This window comes from Ahaetulla prasina, chromosome 4, assembly GCF_028640845.1.
Source record: "Ahaetulla prasina isolate Xishuangbanna chromosome 4, ASM2864084v1, whole genome shotgun sequence".
NCBI lineage: Eukaryota > Metazoa > Chordata > Lepidosauria > Squamata > Colubridae > Ahaetulla > Ahaetulla prasina.
In genome coordinates, this window is record NC_080542.1 from 92,434,665 (window position 1) to 92,455,270 (window position 20,606).

At 37.8% G+C, this 20,606-nt stretch overlaps 1 protein-coding gene across 9 annotated transcripts in view; it reads left to right on the forward strand.

The window, feature by feature from the left end:
* Positions 1 to 7,988: 7,988 nt before the first annotated feature.
* Positions 7,989 to 20,606, forward strand: part of GADL1 (glutamate decarboxylase like 1) — a 126,109-nt gene continuing 113,491 nt past the window's right edge. For 7 of the 9 annotated variants that reach the window (XR_009154926.1, XM_058181190.1, XM_058181198.1 and 4 more), the window contains exon 1: positions 8,060 to 8,193. Coding sequence is in view for 6 of the 9 variants with exons in the window: in XM_058181190.1 (XP_058037173.1) it covers positions 8,175 to 8,193 (19 nt within the window). In the remaining 3 variants the exon portion in view is untranslated. Of the gene's footprint in view, positions 8,194 to 10,246; positions 10,510 to 19,821; positions 19,988 to 20,606 lie in introns of those variants that run through there. The other 2 variants (XM_058181191.1, XM_058181192.1) reach the window with 2 other exon arrangements.

The window sequence follows — 20,606 nt, forward strand, 5'->3', positions numbered from 1 at the left end:
CACCGTTTATTTCATTTATTTATCAGCGGCAGGTTGGGTGTGCGCTTACGCAGCCGGCGCATAGAACAAGGTGGCATATTCAAGGAGAGCAACTCCGGTAAGTTTTGGACGCTTGCCTTTCCTGGCAGCCAGCCACTGGAGGAAAGTAAGTATATGCCATGTGATGAAGGAAGAGCTGGTGGCGGCTCCGGGACAAGGCTGGTGTCGGGGAATGGTGCATTCCCCGACCCGGTTGAGGAGGCGGCAAGCAGGGGGTGACTCCAGGGCCTCAAGGAATGGGGTGTCCCTGGGCCCCGGCCCCTGACCAAAGGTGAAGCAGGCGGCGAGCGGGCAGTGAGTGGGTGGCAGCTCCGGAGAAAGGCTGGAGGTGGGGAATGCTGCATTCCCCAACCCCATTGAGGCAGGTGGCGGCTTCGGAGCCTAGGTGAAGGGAGAACAGTGGTGAGGGAAAGGGAAAAGGCAGAATAGAAATTATTTTTTTCCCTACTGGGTTCTGTGGGCGTGGCTTGGTGGGGAGGGTTGTGACCGAGTAAGCATGGCTGTGAGTGACATTGAATTGGCCATGCCCACTCAGTCACAGGATACACCCACCCACCAAGCCACACCCACAGAACAGGTAGCAAAAAAATTTAGATTTCACCCCTGCCTCCACCTAGAAACAAACAACCTACTCTCTAATAAACAATTTGGTTTCAGAAAAAAAATATCCTGTAATCTACAACTTCTACACTTCAAAAACATATGGACTACAAATCTTGATCAGGGCAAAGCAAGAGATGCAATTTACATAGACTTCTGTAGAGCCTTTGATTCAGTGGAACATGACAAACTACTTCTAAAACTAAAATTCTATGCCATCTCTAGATCCCTCCATAATTGGATAACCGTGTTCCTGTCAAGCAGACAACAAGTGTCTGTTATACATAAATGACTTTTGTGATTATATTATAAGTAACTGCATTCTCTTCGCTGACGATGTAAAACTATTTAACACCACCAGCAATGCTGCTACCCTTCAAAAAGACCTTGACTTTGTGTCGGAATGGTCAAAAAACTGGCAACTCCAAATCTCAACCAACAAATGCTCTGTCTTACACAAGGCAAGACATTGGCAAAAGGAATCAGAACACAAAATACAAAATGAGTGGACATGACTTTGTAGATGACACTTATTCTGTCAAGGACCTTGGAGTACTCATATCAAATGATCTAAGTGCCAAAGCCCACTGTAACAACATCGTCAAAAAGGCATTAAGGATTGTAAACCTGATCTTGCCTAGCCTCTTCTCCGGTAATATTACACTACTAACCAGAGCATACAAAACATTTGCTAGACCAATTCTCGAACACAGCTCATCTATCTGGAACCTGCACTGCATATCGGACATTAATACAATTGAATGTGTCCAGAAATATTTCACAAGAAGAGTCCTCCACTCCCCCGCTCACAACAAAATACCCTATGCCACCAATCTTGAAATTTTGGGCTTAGAAAATTTAGAACAATGCCACCTTCAGTATGACCTAAGCTTAACTCATAAAATCATCTGCTACAATGTCCTTACCTGCCAATGACTACTTCAGCTTCAACTACAACAATACACGATAACACAATAGATACAAATTTAAGGTAAACCGCACCAAACTCGATTGCTGAAAATATGATTTTAGCAACAGAGTGGTCAATGCCTGGAATGCACTACCTGACTCTGTGGTTTCATCCCAAAACCCCCAAAATTTTAACCTTAGACTGGTTATTGTGGACCTCACCCCATTCCTAAGAGGTCTATAAGGGGCATGCCTAAGAGCACTAGCATACCTACCAACCCTGTCCTAATGTTCCTTTTAATTGTATTAATTTTATGTATTCAATTCATGCTTATACATACATACACACACACACACACACACACACACACACACACACATAAAATACACACTCAACAAATAAATAAATAAATAAAAATAAAATTTCAATTTTCAGATCTTGATACTTTGTGATCTTCTCCAATTCTTTATGTTCTATTTTACTATTCCCTAGTATTGTCACATCAATTATTCATAGTTTCTTCTTTTAAATCACAGTTAATTCTGTTATAAGCCAAAATTTTATCAGTTTGCATTTGAAAACTCCACAGTATTTTAGCTATTTTTTCAACTGTATGTTCACAACTGAAACGTAATTTTTCAGATGTTTCGGTGAATCATTTTGGTGAATATATTATGTTGTTGTTTATGATCAGTTTCTGTAATCTTCTTGCATCGGCTGAGCTATGATCTACTGCTTTTTCTGCTCTTTGCACTTTGAGTCATTTGACAATTTTTCAAATCAGTATTTTGAATCATTTGATGATTTTTCACTTCTGGCCTTGTTTGCTTTAGTATGAATAGCTTGCTCTTGAGCAACCAAAATCAAGTCGTCAGTTGTTTTTTTTAAATGCTCCTTTTGCAAGGTTTTAATATTACCCAAGTTCCCCTTGACCTTTTGTAGAAATTGACCATGTAGTGTTTTACTTTACCAACATTCTGTTCATTCAGTAAGTTCCAATTTTTAATTTGAATCAATCTGATTCTTGGCTCTCTTCTACATAATCAGTCAATGCACATTTTTAATTCTTTGCCAATGTTATGGCTTTGTCAGATTCCTGTTTGGAAGAGGAGTTGGAACTGCGACTACCTGATGGTGAAGGCACAGGCCCTTCAGAACAAGCAGAGTGTCCTAGGGCCTGAGGAGAAGGCAGTCCCAGGGCTGTCTGGTGGGGGAAGGAGGTGACCAGATGGAGAGCTGCCTGCAAAAGCAATCAGCTGGTCAGCAGAGTTGGCATGTTCCAACCACCTCTGATGAGGAACAGCTGCCTCCCCTGCCCAATCTGCAGGTGTGGAGAACTGAGTAGAGGAGGCACAGAAGAGTTGAGTGAAGTTGCTCACAAGGAAGCAACCCTGTGTCTCCTAAAAAACAAAAACAAAAAAAAAACCTGAGGAGAGGTGAATTAACTGGAACTTGTCTTCAGGTCTTTGAAATTTTGGACTGTGCTTTGGCTTTTGGGACCTTGGACTTTAATTTGCAGGTTTTATGAGTAGTTGTCTTGCCCTTTTGCCTCATGAAATGGCTTGATCCTAGTTTGTGGAACTAGGTGTTCTGGACAGGGAAAGTGTACCAGCCCCATTGGTGAATTGTTGAACACCGAGTGAGTAATAAACTAACTTTAACTAACACCTGCCTCGCCACATGACTTGGGTCAGAAAGTTAGTTAATTTGTTTGAAATAACTTGAAATGTATAATTTATCAATATTACTACATGGATGTAATGCATAGTGAATAGTGATTAACTTTCTTGTTTTCATTCCATACTGTTCAGTTCAGCTGGTGTCCACTTAATAATTCCAGCCGTGTATTGTATTACCTTTTATTTGTTTGCTTTTGTTGGAGAGAATTAAAATGATTATTCCTGCTCTGCAACTCACAGTGGCAGGAACCCTTTGAAAAAATAATTAGTAATAAATCTAAAGGGAAAACTGTACATGCATTAAACCACTATTCCCTTGCAGGTCAGGTCAATGAATGTTCAAATTGAGACAAGATCCTCCCCTTGCATACTCCCTTGCGTTCCCAGATATAATGAATAAAAAAATGAATCAAAGGTTTAAAAGCTTCTTGTTAAAAAGGGATAGCATGTCAGATACTTTCCCCAGGAGCGGTAACCATGGTTGCACTTTTCTACAATAGTTAGAGTGGAGGAAAGGAGGAGTTTCTGACTACTATGCCTGTAGTTGGATACCAGGAACAGGATGCTAAAGATTGTCTGAGGGATGGAAAAAAAGAAAGAGACAGACAGACAGACAGACACTGTTCTAGAGCAATAATATTATCTCACTAACAGGTACACATACAGAAAAATATTCCTAGGACAATTTCAGAAAAGAAGGCCTGGAGATTTTCATAGAAACTAAGCTGCTTTTGAAAAGAAAGGGAAATAATCAAAATTCAATTTTATATTCTCTCCCAGACAAATTTGTATACAAAAATGTCCAAGTCATTGCTCTCAAAGCAACCCAAATTACTTCTGGCTGCATTTGAAAATGCAATATGGAAGTTGGTGTGTTTATTTAACAATCTGAATTGGTCTCTCTATACATCATTCTTAGTGAAGCATGCAAATCAGCATCTGCATTTCCTGCATCAGATGAGAAACACACATTTTTCTCCTTCTGTCCTGGCCACTTTTTACAGAGGCACAATTGCGACCATTTTAATAAACTGCACCACTGTTTGGTTTGGTGGTAGCAGTGCCTCAAATAGAAGGTCCATACAGAGAGTGGTAAGGGCAGCCGAGAAGATTGTAAGAAGCTCGCTTCCTGGTATTCAGGATACTGCTTGTATCCTGAATAACAGTTCAAAGCATTGTTAAAGACCCCCACACACCCACTTTACGGTCTGTTTCTGTTGCTCCCGAAGTATTTCTAGCAGGACTACCAGATTCTGTGACAGCTTTGTTCCCTATGCCATCCATCTGGTAAACTCACAAGATTAGTTTTTCTTGCCATGTACATGTTTACATTCGTACTAGACTGTGTTGTTGTCATACAATATATGTGTCTGTGTCATACAATATGTTAGTATGTGAGTATATGCATATTTATTTATTTATCATGTTTTCCCAAAAATAAGATCCTGACATATTTTTTTGAACCCTGAAATAACTGCTTCGTTTTATTGCCATGTGCTCAAAAGCCCGATTGGGCTTATTATCAGAGGATGTCTTATTTTGGGGGAAACAGGGTATCATGTATATGTAGTGTATATGGTGGTGACCCTTTGAGAGCTGTATGCAACAAAATTTCATTTTATGTCGATTAGTGTACATTTAAAGTGACAATAAAGTTATTCTAAGTATAAGCCTATCTTGTCATGAGGGGGAAAATCTAGTTTATGAGGGAAACTTGTGGAACTGTCAAGCCAGCTCTGCCCTTTAAAGACCTAAAAGATAGGATGACAGATGAATCCCAGTCCATGAAAAAATAAATGACCCACAGTTTTTACAGAGTTTCACCTATGCAGTCTTGAAGGCTTGTTTTTCCCCTTAATACTATAGCTAAACTGAAAATAAAGCTTCCAGCAGAAATGATGGTATTAGCCATCAGTCTGGACCAAGATTCAAACTGGAACAGAATCCTTTAAGTATGAATCTACTGGGTAGTTTGGTCATAAGAAACAGGGATGTTTGAGATCTAATTAATAAGTTACAAATTAGCATGTTATCAAATCTGAGCAGCTATCTATTAAAAAGCTTTTCAGGAGATCAGATTTGAAATTGCTGATCTTCTAACAAAAACAGGTTATCTGTCCCTTAAATTTGAAATCCCCTTTTCTCTAGCAGCCCCTTACCCTCCTAGGCACTAAAAAGCCCTGGAAGTCTGACTGTAGCCACAAGTACTGGAGTAGAGCATAGCTGGAACCCAGTAAAGCCCTGGACAATTATTTGTGGACATGAAGGGACATGTTGCTTTGGTAGAGTTCAGAATTTTGTGTTACTTTTTATGTTTTTTTTCTACTGTTTTGATAATTTGCAAGTTGTTCAGGATCATGCTCCATATGATGGGTAGCAATAAGAAATCTTTTGACTAAAATAAATAAATAAATAAATAAATAAATAAATAAATAAATAAATAAATATCCATGCTACATATAATCATCAAATTCCCTTTATTTTCCATCTTTCTCTTTTAAAAGTAATGAAAACTGGTATATCAACCCCATTGATGTAACATTCCAACTGCAGTTGTGGAAAGCATTAAAGTATTATCAAATGTAGAAAAGCAACTGTCTTTGTCAGAGATAACCAACCACTGGAAATTGCTTTCATTTTTGCCATTCAAATATTCTCTTCTAATCAAACTGGGAAACTTCAGTCATGTTGCCTTCTAAATGAAACATAATAGCTATTTGTAGATGCCCCAGAGGGAAATCTTACCAACTATATGTTCATGTATATGAGCTGCAGCTCTTTAAAGCAGCTGGATCTTTTAAGAAGCAATACACAATCCTAATAATATTGTCATGGGTTACAGTTCTAATTTAGACATTGGTTATGAACAAGAGAATTTTCCATTGAATAGATTTTGAGTTGCAGCATATTATGTATTATTTTATACTATTCGATTAACTCTGCCTTGAATTTTAAAAGTGAGATAAAATATCTAATATTAATAGTATTGTACTGTGGTAAATGATCATAGCCACAAATTTTAAAAAATCCTTTCACTGACATCAATTAAAGTAACATTTCTTGTACCAGGTCATAGACTGAAGTAAATTTTCAAAAAAGACATAACTGTAGACTGAAATGATATAGAAAGTAGTATATATATCTTTGCATTGCCCATGTTGTATCTTCAACAACATTTGTCAGGGGAGTGGGGGGGAAAAACAAAATGATGACAAGAATGTTGTGGCATTATGATGCTTCTTTTGTATGTGTATTATAAAATGTAATTATTATTTAAAATTTAATTATTATTGTGCAAACTTGTTAGTGATTTCAGCCAGATTCCATGACCCTCATCTAAACCAGGAGTATTCCAGTTCTTGACATCATCATCATCATCATCATGTCAGTGCCCCTGGTTTAAATGAATTGCATGGAACAGCAAACCAGATAAATCAGGTTTTGGAAACACTAGAAAGTGAAAAATGGCTAACATCTGGAAGAATTTTTTTGATTCAAAAGGTTGCAGAAAAGAGAAATAAACCTGAAAATTAAAGGCCAATCACTTGCCTGCCCACAGCATACACATTACTTACAGGCATTATTGCAAACCAAATTTATGGAAATCTAGAAAATAAGAATTTGCTGCCTATATAGCAGAAAGGGTACTGGAAAAATTCGAGAGAAACCAAAGACCAATTGGTGATTGATAAACTGGTTTTGAAGAATTCAAAGAAAAGACAAACTTATTTGTTCGGGGCCAGAACTGATTATAAGAAAGCATTTGATTCTGTTCCACACAGCTGGATTTAGAAATGCTTAGACATTTTTGGAATTAGCAGCAACATCCAGAAATTCCTGAAGACTTCCATGAAGCTATGGCAAGTGAGTATGGAAAATTTTGAGATCAAAGCTAAGTGGAGGAAATATCATAAAGGGAATTAAAACCTGGGCAGTGCCTGTAATACTATACTCAGCTGGAATAATTGACTGTACTCAGCTAGAACTTGATAACTTGGATCTAAAGACAAGCAAACTAATGATAATGGACACAAATAATTATGTTGATAAATTGTACTTGCCTAGATCTCGGGGTGGTAGAGGCCTCTTAACAGGTGAAACAAACTGGAAGAGGAAAATCACAGCTTAAATTACTATATTAAAAAATGTATGTATATATGTATATATATTTTGGGGGGGGGCATGATGGCTCAGTGGTTAAAGACGCTGAGCTTGTCAGCTAGAAGTGACAGCCCGGGTTTGAGATCTGAATGGCGCAGGAGAGAGTGAGCTCCTGTTCCGGTGCCCCAGCTCCTGCCCACCTAGCAGATCAAAAGCATGGAAATGTGAGTAGATTAAAAGGTATGAGTTTCCACACATATTTCTGTGCTGGCCAGGTGATCATGGAAAATGACTTCAGACAATCTGGTTCCTTTGGCCAAGAAACAAGAAATGGAGATGAGCACTATTTGGTAGAGTTGGACACAACTGGAAAGGGAAACCTCTTCTCTTTCTCTCTCTCAATAAATAAATGTTGCATAAGATATAGAGATCTACTTGTCCCACTACATTAACTAATACACTCCCTCCATCCTAGCTTCACTGCAATCAAGCACTGAAACTCACCACCACCACCAATTCTACACGCAGCAACCCCCCGTTCCTGAGGCCCTCACTCCAGGCTCTCTGCTTGACCCCTTATGTCAGATATTTCTAATCTGCTTTGTCCAGAAGATGCAACAGCAGCGGGAGGGCTCACCAGCTTCCGCGTGCCATGAGCTGAGTGGGCGGGGCTTACGCTGAGCTTGTCTTTTGCATGGCTCTGCTGCCTAGAGCTTTCATCCTACCTGCGGCCATTTGTCGAAAAGAGACAGCGCGGAGCTCCTGCACCAGCCATCAGCGTGGCGCGTCGCTTAGAAGCGAGGGAGACGCTCCCGTTGAATTGCAGCGCCAGCGGCGAAGGCGGGATGGAGGAGGAGGAGGAGGGTAAAAACAAAGGCTCGGCGGCTTTTCTCGCTTAATCTTTTCTTACAGGATGCTTGAGTTTGGTTTTCGGCGAAGCTTCCCAGCCCTCCGCCCTCTTTTCGTGAGTGGGGGAAGCAAATTTCTGACCTCCAGCAAAGGAATATGTGTCATGCCTAGGAGTGAGTTTACGCAGGGCGTCTTCCTTTCTCAGTGGCTTTGGTGGATTGCAACCCTATCCCATCCCACTTTTGGGGATTTGAGAGAGAAATTCTTCGTGGATAGGGAAGGGTGTTTTCCTTGCCATGTTAATTCGTAGGCTCTTTAGTGTCTCTTTACCCGGCTTCCGCCATCCTTCTGTAGTCTGGTTCTGTGACGGGTATCCTCAATAAATAATTTTGAATTTGGATGAGGGGGGTCACCTAGCTCTTCACCAACTTTCAAAGGAATAAAAGAAGCTTAAATAACTTATATTATCGCCACGGATTAACTTCGCCCAGTGCATGGAGCTCACCTATGTTTTAAAGAAATTAACATCACACAATCCACCCATTTACTATTACAAAGCCCTAGATCTTAAAAAAACAAAATGAAAAATCATTAACTAACCCTCAGTTCACATTATCTACCCTATTAGACTGTGTGGATATAATTGAACAGTATTGTCTGTAAGCACTATAAAAGGACTGCAGGTTGTTTTTTATTATGAACATGGAATTGCTAATGCCATATAGAAATATGTCTGTTTCAGAGTAAAAAAAACCCTTTGCCTATCTAACACAAACACAGGCACAAAGTATTTTTACTTTGGAAACATCTAAGAGTAAAAACAATGCAGATTCTAAATTAAAGATAAAATATAGAATAAAAAAGTGAAAAATAAAGAAAATTAGAAAAGAAAAAATAATAGATAAATGCCTTTTAATCTTCTTAACAGTTATAAGTAATTTATATTTTACTCTCTCTAAGATTACATTAAAATTTCCCTATTACTATATTCTACCCTTTCTAAACTATAAATCAGCAGTTCATTTTTTTCTTTTATTTTCAGAAAAAAAGTCCATAAGTGATATTGTTTCTGTATCTTTTATATAAAGTATCATACCAGTGTTCTAGTCAGGCTATATCCAGAAGACAATATGGACCAGAATTATTCAAGTTTTAAGTTCCCTCAAAGTCAAAAGTCACCTCTTCTTTTATTTTGTTAGTCATATAGCTCCAAGCCTCCAACCTTTCAGGTTATTGGCCTGATAGTGGCTGAGTCTGGTCCTAAAGCATTGGGATCACACTCCAGTCTTGTATGGAATTGGGACTGCCATTGGCTTGAGCCAGTTGGCTTGTACATACTTAATATAACTTGAAATTACACTCTACATATGCTAAAGTCAATAAGTAAGTTTAAAGCTAGCAAGGAAAAATACCATAATGTACTTCATTGAGTACAAATGCTCTTATTTTACTGCTCTATAAATATTACTAATATTAGAAAATATTAACATAGCAAGATGACATATATTACATTGTTCTTCCTTTCCTTTAACCATACTTAAGAAAACTTTGTTAAGTAGACTGCTCTGCCTTGGGGAAGTGATAGATCCCAGCTGACCCCATGAATTCTGAGAGGTCTCTCTGAAGCTTTTCTCTATGTATCTATAAACCCTCACAGTAAGATGGTGTATATTTTTTCAGTGCTGTCACAGGGGATGTTTGGACACAGAGGCTACCATATTTCAAGCATTACATGAATAAAGAAGCTAGATAAATTTCTGTAGATAGTTGACAGATCTACAGTGTGGGGAAACTGCCCTTGTGTTAAGTGCGGTCACTGGTGAATCTATCCAAAGTCAAGGGCAATCCTAGAAGACAAATTGATCCTGGAATCTTCTGCATACAAAGGTAGCATTCAGTCATTGACTTGTGATTCATTACTGATACATTTCTTACAAACATCAAGGACTCTTGCATAACAAATTTTACTATGGCATTTTTATCAATTTGCTACATTTTTTTCCATTGCTTAAGGAAATGTTGTGATGAGTATACATGTGGGTGACTATGTTTGTGTATATGCACACACATGCATATACATTTGAACTTCTACATAGGGCTGCATTACATTTGAGATTTGAGTATATTTTTCTTACATAATTGCTAAGGAAGCTAAGGAAAAATAATAACATATATTTTTCTGACATATTAAAATAAATGCTAAATATGTTGGACAGATATTTTGAGAGAAATGCTTGACTAGAAATTAGTACTTACCATGCCTTGACAAACTTCACAAGAAAAGCAAAATCAAACCAAGTTTGTATTTGGATGAAGATGACAGTCAAGAAAGTAAGTTAGATTGTAAAGTAGGGAAAAATTGTTAAGAAAAATGGTCAGCTGTGCCCATGATATTATGAAGGCACTTTACTTTGAATAAAATTGATGTATTATGATTTGCTATATTATCTCCTTTAAAGGAATGTGTAATCTTAAATAAAATAACTGAAGTTGATTGCTATTAAAATGACTAAAATGTGTACTTTCACTAAATTTTTTCAAAAGAAGACTAACCTATGTGACAGCCTCCCAATAGCCTCCCAATAGTATTTTCAAATAACAGTGTGCTATCATTTTTAATAAATTGCCATGGAAATCACATAATGAATTAAACTAATTTTATGATCTATGAATCTGAACCTTAATATTTTCATTTTAGTTTGCAAGTAGATAATAAAAAGAATAGAAAGATGAAAAATGATTGTTGTCCTAACTGTACTATTTTAAACCGGTTTGTGGGACAGAATTGTTTGAAATAATTTATAGCCATCATAATTTGCTCTTTTTAAAAAAGTAAATACTAGAAATATTAAATATAATCAATATGATATATTTGTCTAAAGTGGTGTAGGGTTTCCTGCCTAAGCAGAGGGTTGTGCTAGACGACCTCCAAGGTCCCTTCCAACTCTGTTATTCTTTTATTCTTTTTCTTTTATTTTGATAGAAATATTGTTCATAAATCTTAATATGTATAAAAATGAGTAGTAGCTCATTTCTCTCTCTTTTTTTAATTTAGGGGAAGAATATTTATTAATCAAACAATAGTAATGCACACTTTAAAATATGTAAACTAAAAAATAATTATCAGCTTGAAATGGTACATCATGTCATGAAAGATTTAAAAATAATACTTGGAATTTTATTTGTCAAAGATTTGAAACTCCCTTTCAATATTACTGTGAGTGAATAGATAGTAATTTGAGTGTTTACTTGGATAAACAAAGTCTGGTCCAAACTGCAATTGTAAGTCAAGGACAACCTGTAGTTAAAAAGTATTTATCTAAGCATGTTGGTTTATTGTGCAGATGGGTTGTTTTTTGGTCTTGCCAAAAATGTTTTATAAACTAGCTCTTTAATTCCACCTTGAGCTCCACATAAAAGAAAATAGTGTAATTGCTGCATTGTCTACTGAGAATTAACTGTTACTCAGGCGCCAGTAAAATTAATGAGATGCTTACAAAATCTTATGAAAATGTTTCTAAAAGTCTGAAGGATATTTTATTTTAAATTTACTGATTTGAACTAGGTATGGTAACAGTTAATAGAGAATCAGGTTTTTTTGTTCTCAAAGTTCAATTATCTATTCAAAAAATGCCTAAAATTATTTTTACTATGACAGATTTAACCTACCTTATTTTTCGGTATATAAGACACACCTTTTTACCCCCTAAAAGAGGGTGAAAATCTGGGTGTGTCTTATACACCGAATGTAGCCCCATTCATCTGCCTGCCCCCACCCTTCGGCGGTTGTCGGCTTCTGTGCGTTGCATTTTCTGACGGTTTCAGGCAGCGTTAGGGTGCTGCTTGGAACTGGCCTAAAATCCCTACGGGTGCATTTTCCTGAGGACGCGTGGCTGTGCAAATTGCATTAGAGTGGAAAACGCACTGCATGGAGGCGATGCATGCAGAAGTGGCCACTTCACAAGAGCATTACCTCCATGAATCGTGTTTTCCTCCCTGATGCAATTTGCGCAGCCGCGTGTCCTCATGAAAACGGTCTTGCATCTGCTGCGGCACTTCAAAGGGCCACACTACAGCTGATCAGCACTGTAGGCGGCTAGTAGTCCGGTGCCTCTATTTTTAAAGAAGGTAGACTGGTGCGCTCCCAAAAAAGGCAATTAGACCAGTATGGCTCTGCTAGACTGAAGTAAGCGTGGTAGACCGGTATGTTTCCTGATTAGAAAAAAGAATTTTTTTGGTCAAAAAACTTACAATGACTTGAAAGAATTGAACAGAAATGGGCTGGAAGCCAGATCTGCTAGAGATGTTTCTCTCAGGCCAACTGAGTCAAAACTGGGCCCAACAGGAAGGAGGAAGGGGCGTGATCAAAAAACTATGACTCAATCTCTAGGCAGATCCGGCTGTAGCAACCCATGTCTGACCGATGCCTCAGCCTCAATGGAGAACTGGTGGCTTGCTGGGCGCGCCGCAGGAGGTGTAAGGCAAGGCACTGCCACCCGAAAACTGTTTCTGCGATCTCTGCTGTCTGAAACCGCCCAAAAATTGCGATGCTCTTTCTTTGCACACCCCATTTTTGGAACTGGGGAGGCAGCAGAGATCTCCAGGTGGCGGAGATCGTGGCAACAGTGTTTTTGGGTGGCAGCAGCTTGCCTTTTGCTCCCTGTGCAGCACCTGCTTCGCCAAGCAAGTCCCGACCTCCAGGCTTCCCCAGGCCGCTCCCGTTATCAAAATCTGAATGGAGTGAGGATGCCGCTGATCCTGATGCTGGTAGGCAGAGGCAGAATTCTTTTTTTCTTGTTTTCCTCCCCCAAAATTAAGGTGTGTCTTATACTCCAGTGCGTCTTATACACTGAAAAATGCGGTAGGCCAGAGATCTTTTAGCAGATTGTTGTGTCTCGCCCGCTCCCCCTGCCGCAGCCGGGCCCCTCTTATCTCCTGCTGGATGCTGATAGTTCGGAAGAATGTCCTAGCATGCCTCCAGGCCCCAGCCCTGGCACCATGCCCGGACAGGCTGAGCAAGATGAAGGGCTTGACGTGCCTTCAGCCCCCAGTCCTGGCACCATGCCCAGGCAAACGGAGCAACTAAACCCCTCCCCCACAGCATGTGAGCCTGAAGAATGTGAGGCCAGTCATGAGCTAGGATTGCCAACAGCTGGAGGCTGGAGAGATCCTCACTTCCGGAGAGTTGAGAGGCGACATCAGCAAAAGGAAGGGGCAGGCCTGGATAAGTGCTGAGTCATGGAGCCACACCCCATGGCCTATATAAAGGATCTGCTTTCTGGCATTCTCTGAGTCAGGCAAAGTCTAACTTGGATTGCTGAAGTCACTTCCTGGTCTCCAGCCTGCCTTGAGAACTCTGATAGGACTTTGGCAGAGCTGCAGAGGCACGTTTGATACGGACTTCATCGGAGGAGTGGGACACGACACAGATGGATTTTTTTTAAAAGTTCATAACTTTCTTTACTATGAATGCAAATCTAGATTAGGTTATTAACTTGATTTTTCTTAGCAATGCTACATTAAATTGACCAAAAATAAATTTCAATTCAACATTGAATACTGAATAATGCACATCATACAGTAGTCCTTGATATTTGTGTATGTTGCCTAGAGTAGTCCCATGGTGAGATAGGCCGCAAATAAATTTAGCAAAGAAATAAAAAATTATTAGATATTTTTTAAATCCGTCCTTTATTTTCATTCTATAAAAAGCTCAATCTCTTAAGGTGAACTTGTCCATGTACTTTTGGGGCAGCAGTTCAGAAATGATTTGCCATTTCTTCTGAAATTTTTTTTTTATTTATCTACTTTAGTATTGAATTTTCTGGTCTCATAAAAATCCAACTAATGAACCATATAATGCATATTTATGATATTAAATCTATATAGTAAACAGAAGCAACACAGAAACATACAGATGATAAATAAATTTAAAAAACCTTTTATTAATATTACTTGGTATGTAGATGACATATGATATCACAATATCATGATGCCACAATGTCACAATATCATGAAGATATCAAGCCTCTTTTTCAAGATATTTCATTTGATTTCCTTAAAGATATAATAATTGATTAACAAAATGTGGTTTAATACTGACAAATTAATACCCTATGTATCATTAAACAATCTTGTCAACTTCTAAAATTGCCATTAGATTAATGTATTGGGATTATTATTGCATATTAATTCAATTTTCATACTTATTAGGAAAAGTTTTGGGAAGGTAAAATTTATAGCTTGATGAAAACTTTCTGTTAAACCCTGAACAGCGGGAAATGATAACATGTTTTAAGAGTAATGCAAAATAGAGTTAGGTATCAAAAAACTGTTTATATCTCTCTTATAAAAAAGATGTTGCCTAAGTTACTAATTTGCAAGAACTAGTAATGGTAAGTGTTGTGTCTGCACACACACCCCCGAGCCGGGCCTCCTGCCAGAAAGTGACTTGGAAAGTGAGGGGGAAGGGCCGTCAGGACTTACCTTGGGAGCACCGGCTTCCCTGGCTCAGCTTCAGGAGCCAGAGGCAGGCCAGGTGGAAGAAATAACGAGGCCTCTGTCCCTGACTCTCCCCCCCCCCAGGCCACACCTTCAGACCCAGCTGATGGCAATCAGGCTTGATTGGATTCTAGGTTTCGTAGGCAGGAGAGGAGTGAACAACAGAAGCAGGGGTGGAGCAGGCCTAGGAAGTGCTGAGTCATGGAGCCACACCCACAGGATATAAAGGCAGCAAGAACTGCTGTGCCTCTTCGTAGCAGGCAAATCAACTGATTAACTAAGAGTTGAAGTTTGTTCCTGGGTGACTCATCGGCATCGAGGGAGATAACAGAGACACTTGGCAGATGCTTGCTATTCTGCTGCCAGAGCTGATAGTGCTGGCTAATTAAGCCATCACTCGGACGGAGGTGAAGGTGGGACAGAACAGTAAGACAGAAGTACCTGTGTAATGCGGTGTGCTGCATATACATGAAATACATAGGCCCTGGTTTGGCTAATTAACATTTCAAAAAGTTATGGTTTCTGACTTCTAATTTATGAAATGGATATTTTAAATAACAAAAGCACATACTGAAATACTTGAGGTTCGTTTTTCTTTTATTCATTACATCATTATGGGTTTGGCAATTTTTATCTTGCAATATGTTCTACCCTTTTTTCCTTTAGAAAATCCTGTTCATATTAACTTATCTGCCAAAAAATCTCAGCACAATTATCATAAAGTTCCTGTGTTTTATTGAAAAATTCTGCAAAGAGCTGTCAAATGCTCACTTGAATAAAGCACAAGAGATACACAAAAATGCTTTTTGCTGGCCCGAAGTAATGAAATGTAGGACATATAAAATGGTCTTTGTGTAAAACCCATTGCAGGACAAGATAGTTATGCTAGGTAAGCTATTTCTGTCTTTCTTGATCTTCTCAGTAAAGATTGATAACAGGTTGGAAGCATACAAGAAAATGTGATAGCCATAAGGAAAATGTGTATTTCAGTGTTGTTTGAAGAGAGGGATTTTATATAGATATGCCTACGGTAATGTTAAAAAATTCCAAAGCAAATATAAATTCATTTTGAGAAATAATGTTACTCTGAATGACAGAGTCAAAATCTCAAAGGAAAGACTTTTCTATAGAATTACTGCAATAGAAATACCAGTGAAAATATGAGGCTCTAACTGAGCTGTAATTATCTTCAAATGGAAAATGAAATTAGAAAATTACCTAAAACAGAAATATCTTCAAAGTAATAGATGATTTTCCCCGAAATGCTCTCATATAGATGGGTTAAATGCATATTCTACTTGTAGCAAATAAATAGCATATCTGTATAGTTTAGAAACATAACTAAATGAATGTAGTCCTGGAATTTTATCTTAAAGCATATTCAGGATCTAGTGTTCTGACTGCTGTGGGTAGCAATGATCATAGCATTACCTAAATTTAATTTTTATACAAATGGAGAATTGGGAACTTTTCAAGTAGCAATAGCAATATGAATAGCACTTATATACTCTTTTTACAGTACTTTATAGCATTCTGTAAGCAGTTTACAGTCACATGTTGCCCCCAATAGTCTGGATCCTCATTTTACCAACCTTGGAAAGCTGAGTCAACCTTGAGCCGGTGAAGATCGAACTCCTGGCAGTGAGCTGAATTAGCTTGCAATCTAACCACTGCGTCACCATGGCTCCAAATTACTTCAGAATTACTCAATTTCAATCAGTTAAAGTAGAAGATATACAACCCATTATTTAATTTTAAAGGGTCATTTGCATAGCAAGACCAGTTTCTAGATTAAAATGTCTTCAAATGTCATCATCAAATCAAAATTTATTTATTGCCTAAGACCAAAGACAAGGAGACCAACCCAAAACTGTAAAAAGTAATTTAAAGAATTGTTAAAAAATATTTAAAATAATTAACATCTAATAGTTAATAACATGGAGGATGAAAAATTAGATTCATTTCTGAATCTCATTTGAAAGAACACAGAGCACAGGCAATTGCTGGAAGCAGAGAAATTTATTTTTGGAAGCACAGAACAAGCAAGTATCAGATTAATTGCTTGGAGGTAATGATGAGTCCAGTTTTTCTTTGTAGTATCTTTTATAGTAAAGGCCTGTCTTTCCTGGAAAGCATGGAAAGATTACCTACCTTCTTAAGAATTTTTAGAAACTAGAATTATAAAAGAGAGTGCTAAATTGCTGAGCTGTGGTTTTCCACTTATTTAGCATGGCAGCCAGGCTAGCCAGGCATAGGGGTGGCAGTGCTGTGGAGCAAAGATCTGCTCCTTCTCCTCCTCCTCCTCCTCCCCCCCTCCTCTTCTTCTTCCCCTTCCCCCTCCTCTTTTGCAGTATTTCATTATTTGTCCTAGTTGTTTCTCTTCAATTCATGCATCACATGGTATTGCAATATCAATTAACCAGACTTTTTTCTTTTCCACAATAGTGATGTCAGCCGTGTTGTGGGCCAGATATCTGTCTGTTTAGATTTGAAAATCCCATAAGATTGTTCATTTTCACCTATTCATTTTCAACACCTTTGTCAATTTGGTATTCCCAGTAATTTTTGTTGCATTTGGACTTAAACTTATGGCAAAGCTTCTGATGCATAAGCGGCATTTGCTGTTGTTACTGATGTGTTGAATTTTTGCTTTCATGGAATTGGTCTGCAGGACTTGTTCTTGAGCAGCCAAAATGAAGCCTTCAGTTTCTTTCTTCAGTACACCTGATCTCAATCATCTCCATGTTAGCTTTGTATCTACTTTTCCTCAATGTCTTTCAGGTATTGACTGTGTATAGGCTTCTTTTCCAGTTAGAAACCTGATGCTCAATAGTTTACTTTTAATATTCAGCTTTCAATCTCACTGTTTTCAAGAGGTTTCCCTTATTCACCTCTTTCAGCGGAAGCTCTTATACTTTTTAATGTAGTCATTTAAGTATGTTTTTCTTGTTTCACAGTTTGTTTCACCTGTAAGTGTCCTCTGCCACCCTGAGATTTAGGCAAGTACAATTTATCAACATAACTATTTGTGTGCAGAGAATGGTGCATTATCATTAGTTTTCTTATCTTTAGATCCAAGTTATCAAGTTCTAGCTGAGTACAATCAATTATTCCAGCTGAGTATTACAGGCACTGCCCAGGTGTTAATTGCCTTTATGATATTTCCTCCACTTAGCTTTGATCTCAAGATTTTCCATACTCACTTTATGTATTTTGTTGAAGTAGCTTTCTTGACTTGATTAGTGCAACAGATCAGAGGCTTCCAATATTCCTAAGTATTTGTATCCTTCTTCGAGTGTTATTGCTTTTTTCAACTCTTCATTGTCAAGTTAGAATCTATCATCTTCAACAATTTTTGCTGCCTTAACAGCAATTGTTGCACATTTGTCAATGCCAAATGGCATCTCAATGTCTCTGCTAAATTCCTCGGTGCTTTTCAGCACTGAGCTCAATTCAGATTTTGTTTTTCCAAACAGTTTTAAATTATCCAAGTAGAGCAAATGGGAATTTTTCAATTCTTTTTTTGCCAATTCATAGTCAGTTTGCTTTGTTCAAAATGCTTGTTAGTGACGCCATCAAAAGTACAAATAACAGAGTTGACAATGAGTCGCCTTGAAATATTCTTTGTTTGATTTCAACTTCACCAAGTTCTTCTCCATAGACCATCAACTTAGTTTGCCATAGCTTCACGGAAATCTTGAGGAATTTCTGGATGTTGCTGCTAATTCCAAAAATGTCTAATTATTTCTCAGTCCAGCTGTGTGGAACAGAATCAGGTAGTTTCATATAATTAATTCAATTCATAATGAAATTTATACTAATATTTGCAGTAGAGTGGCAATTGGGTCCTCCAAGGAGTGGCATTATCTTAATACAGAAGCGTGTCAAAAGATTGCAATAAAACGAAAGAGGGACTAGAAAGCCAAGTTTTGTTTTTATTTTGGAGTAGAAAATAAATAGGAAATGAGATGTCTATTCAGTTATTTAAATGTTTAATTTTTGTTTTTAAAGAAGTTTGGTTTGGCTCTGCTGCCTTTATTTGCCATTTTCAAATTGTTTGGCTTCTAGATGTGTTCAGCACTAAAGGTAATTATGCAATGGCAAAGTACTTTACAATGTAATCCTTTACGTAGCTTTTCCCCATCTTTTCCTATGGTGCTCAAGATACCTTACACTCGAAGTATAGATAAGATAATCACTGGCATTCATATAAAATTTAAAAATAAGTGCTGAAAAGGCTAAACTCTGGGGTTCCTGCTTAGCCCAATTTAAACTCTATGAAGACAATTAAATAATATTGAATAAATATAGAATTAAGACTACCTCTGCTCAGGTAGCCTCTCTCCCCTGCACCTTTTTCCTAACCATGACACATACTTTCATTTGTCTGCAGTGATTTAAGTTTTTTTGATGGTACTAAAGCATCATGTCCCACCCAACCCGTCCCACCCCCAGCAATAGCCAAGGATAATTCCAACAATGTGTTAAATCTGTTAAATCTGCACAGGAGAGAAATCTGTTGTCTGCTTATGGCTTAGAACTGTAGAGACAATGATAACTGTCAGTAGGGACAGTACATTTTGAGTAGTTTAGAAAATGGTAAATATCATCTCTGACTGGCCCCACCCCCCATCTATTCTCTTCCTCCTGAGTCCCAGCTGATCAGGAGGAAATGGGAATTTTGCAGTAACCTTCCTCTGGAGTCGGAGGGGAATGGAGAGTTTACAGTATCCTTGCCCTGCCATGCCCACTAAGCCATGCCATGCTCACCAAGCCATGCCCACAGAACCGGTAGTAAAATAATTGGATCCCACCACTGAGTACATTGTAAAAGCAACTCCTTTTAGTCTCGGAGCCTAATGGAACAATAAATGGCAGAGAGAGCCAGCTATTTGATGCCTTCTGTGTGTTTGTGGACTTTAATCCCATCAGCCCAGGCTCACATGGACTATGTTAGGGATTGTGAAGCTGTCTCTTGTGGTAGGTAGCTGCCCATCCCTATTAGAGAACCTGCCATGTCTCTATCCTTTGATACTAAACAATTCATGCAATAACAGATAATGGTTTCTATTCATTTTAATGGTGTGGAAGTCTATAAATCATCTGATTTTTCTGATTAATTAAATTTTTTGTGCTTAACAGAAAGAAAAGGGATAAGGCTGCAAAGAAAAGCTGTTGGTTGGCAGAAGAAGAAGTGATTAACAGGGTGGATAATGAGTAAAAATGAAAATGGAGTAGCTTCAGCTCTGGTTTAATACAAGTATTGTAGTAGGAAATAATCTGCTTGAATAGTTTATCTTCAAAGTAGGTATGGTATTTTACTTTTGTTTTATTATAAATTCCCCTTTTCTCCTTACTATTATTTATTTATTATATTATTATTTATTGGAGAAATATTTATTGGAGAAAATTCTTAATTTGAAAATAATTAATTTGAAAATTTTTAATTTGAAAATAATTAAAATAATTTGAGCTTTGAACTAAACTAGTCCCTGAGGTACCAAAAACTGCAATTCAAGATTTATCATTGTAGTTCCAAAAATGTGAAGGGTAGAAAGAGATAACTAAGAAAAAATGTGCATCTGAAAGCCAGATACATGAGTGAGAGTCTATGGGTTCATAAAACAGGGAATTGCTGTTTTGGGAAGAATTATATGACATACAAATGTAGCCATTCCTTTCATTTTTACTACATTCTTTAATTCCATAATTCCCATTTTAATAATAAAAAGATAAATGGCCTTGAGTCCTTGATTACTGAGTCTTTTTTCAGTTGGGTACTATTCAAAATCTGATTTTAAGATACAATAAACTCAGACACTGCTTATTTTTAATGTAAAATTAAACCATTGTTTAATATACTGTGAGTGTGCATTGTCTTAAGAAGATCTGGAACTGTTATTTCTGAAAATACAGTAACAGGTCTT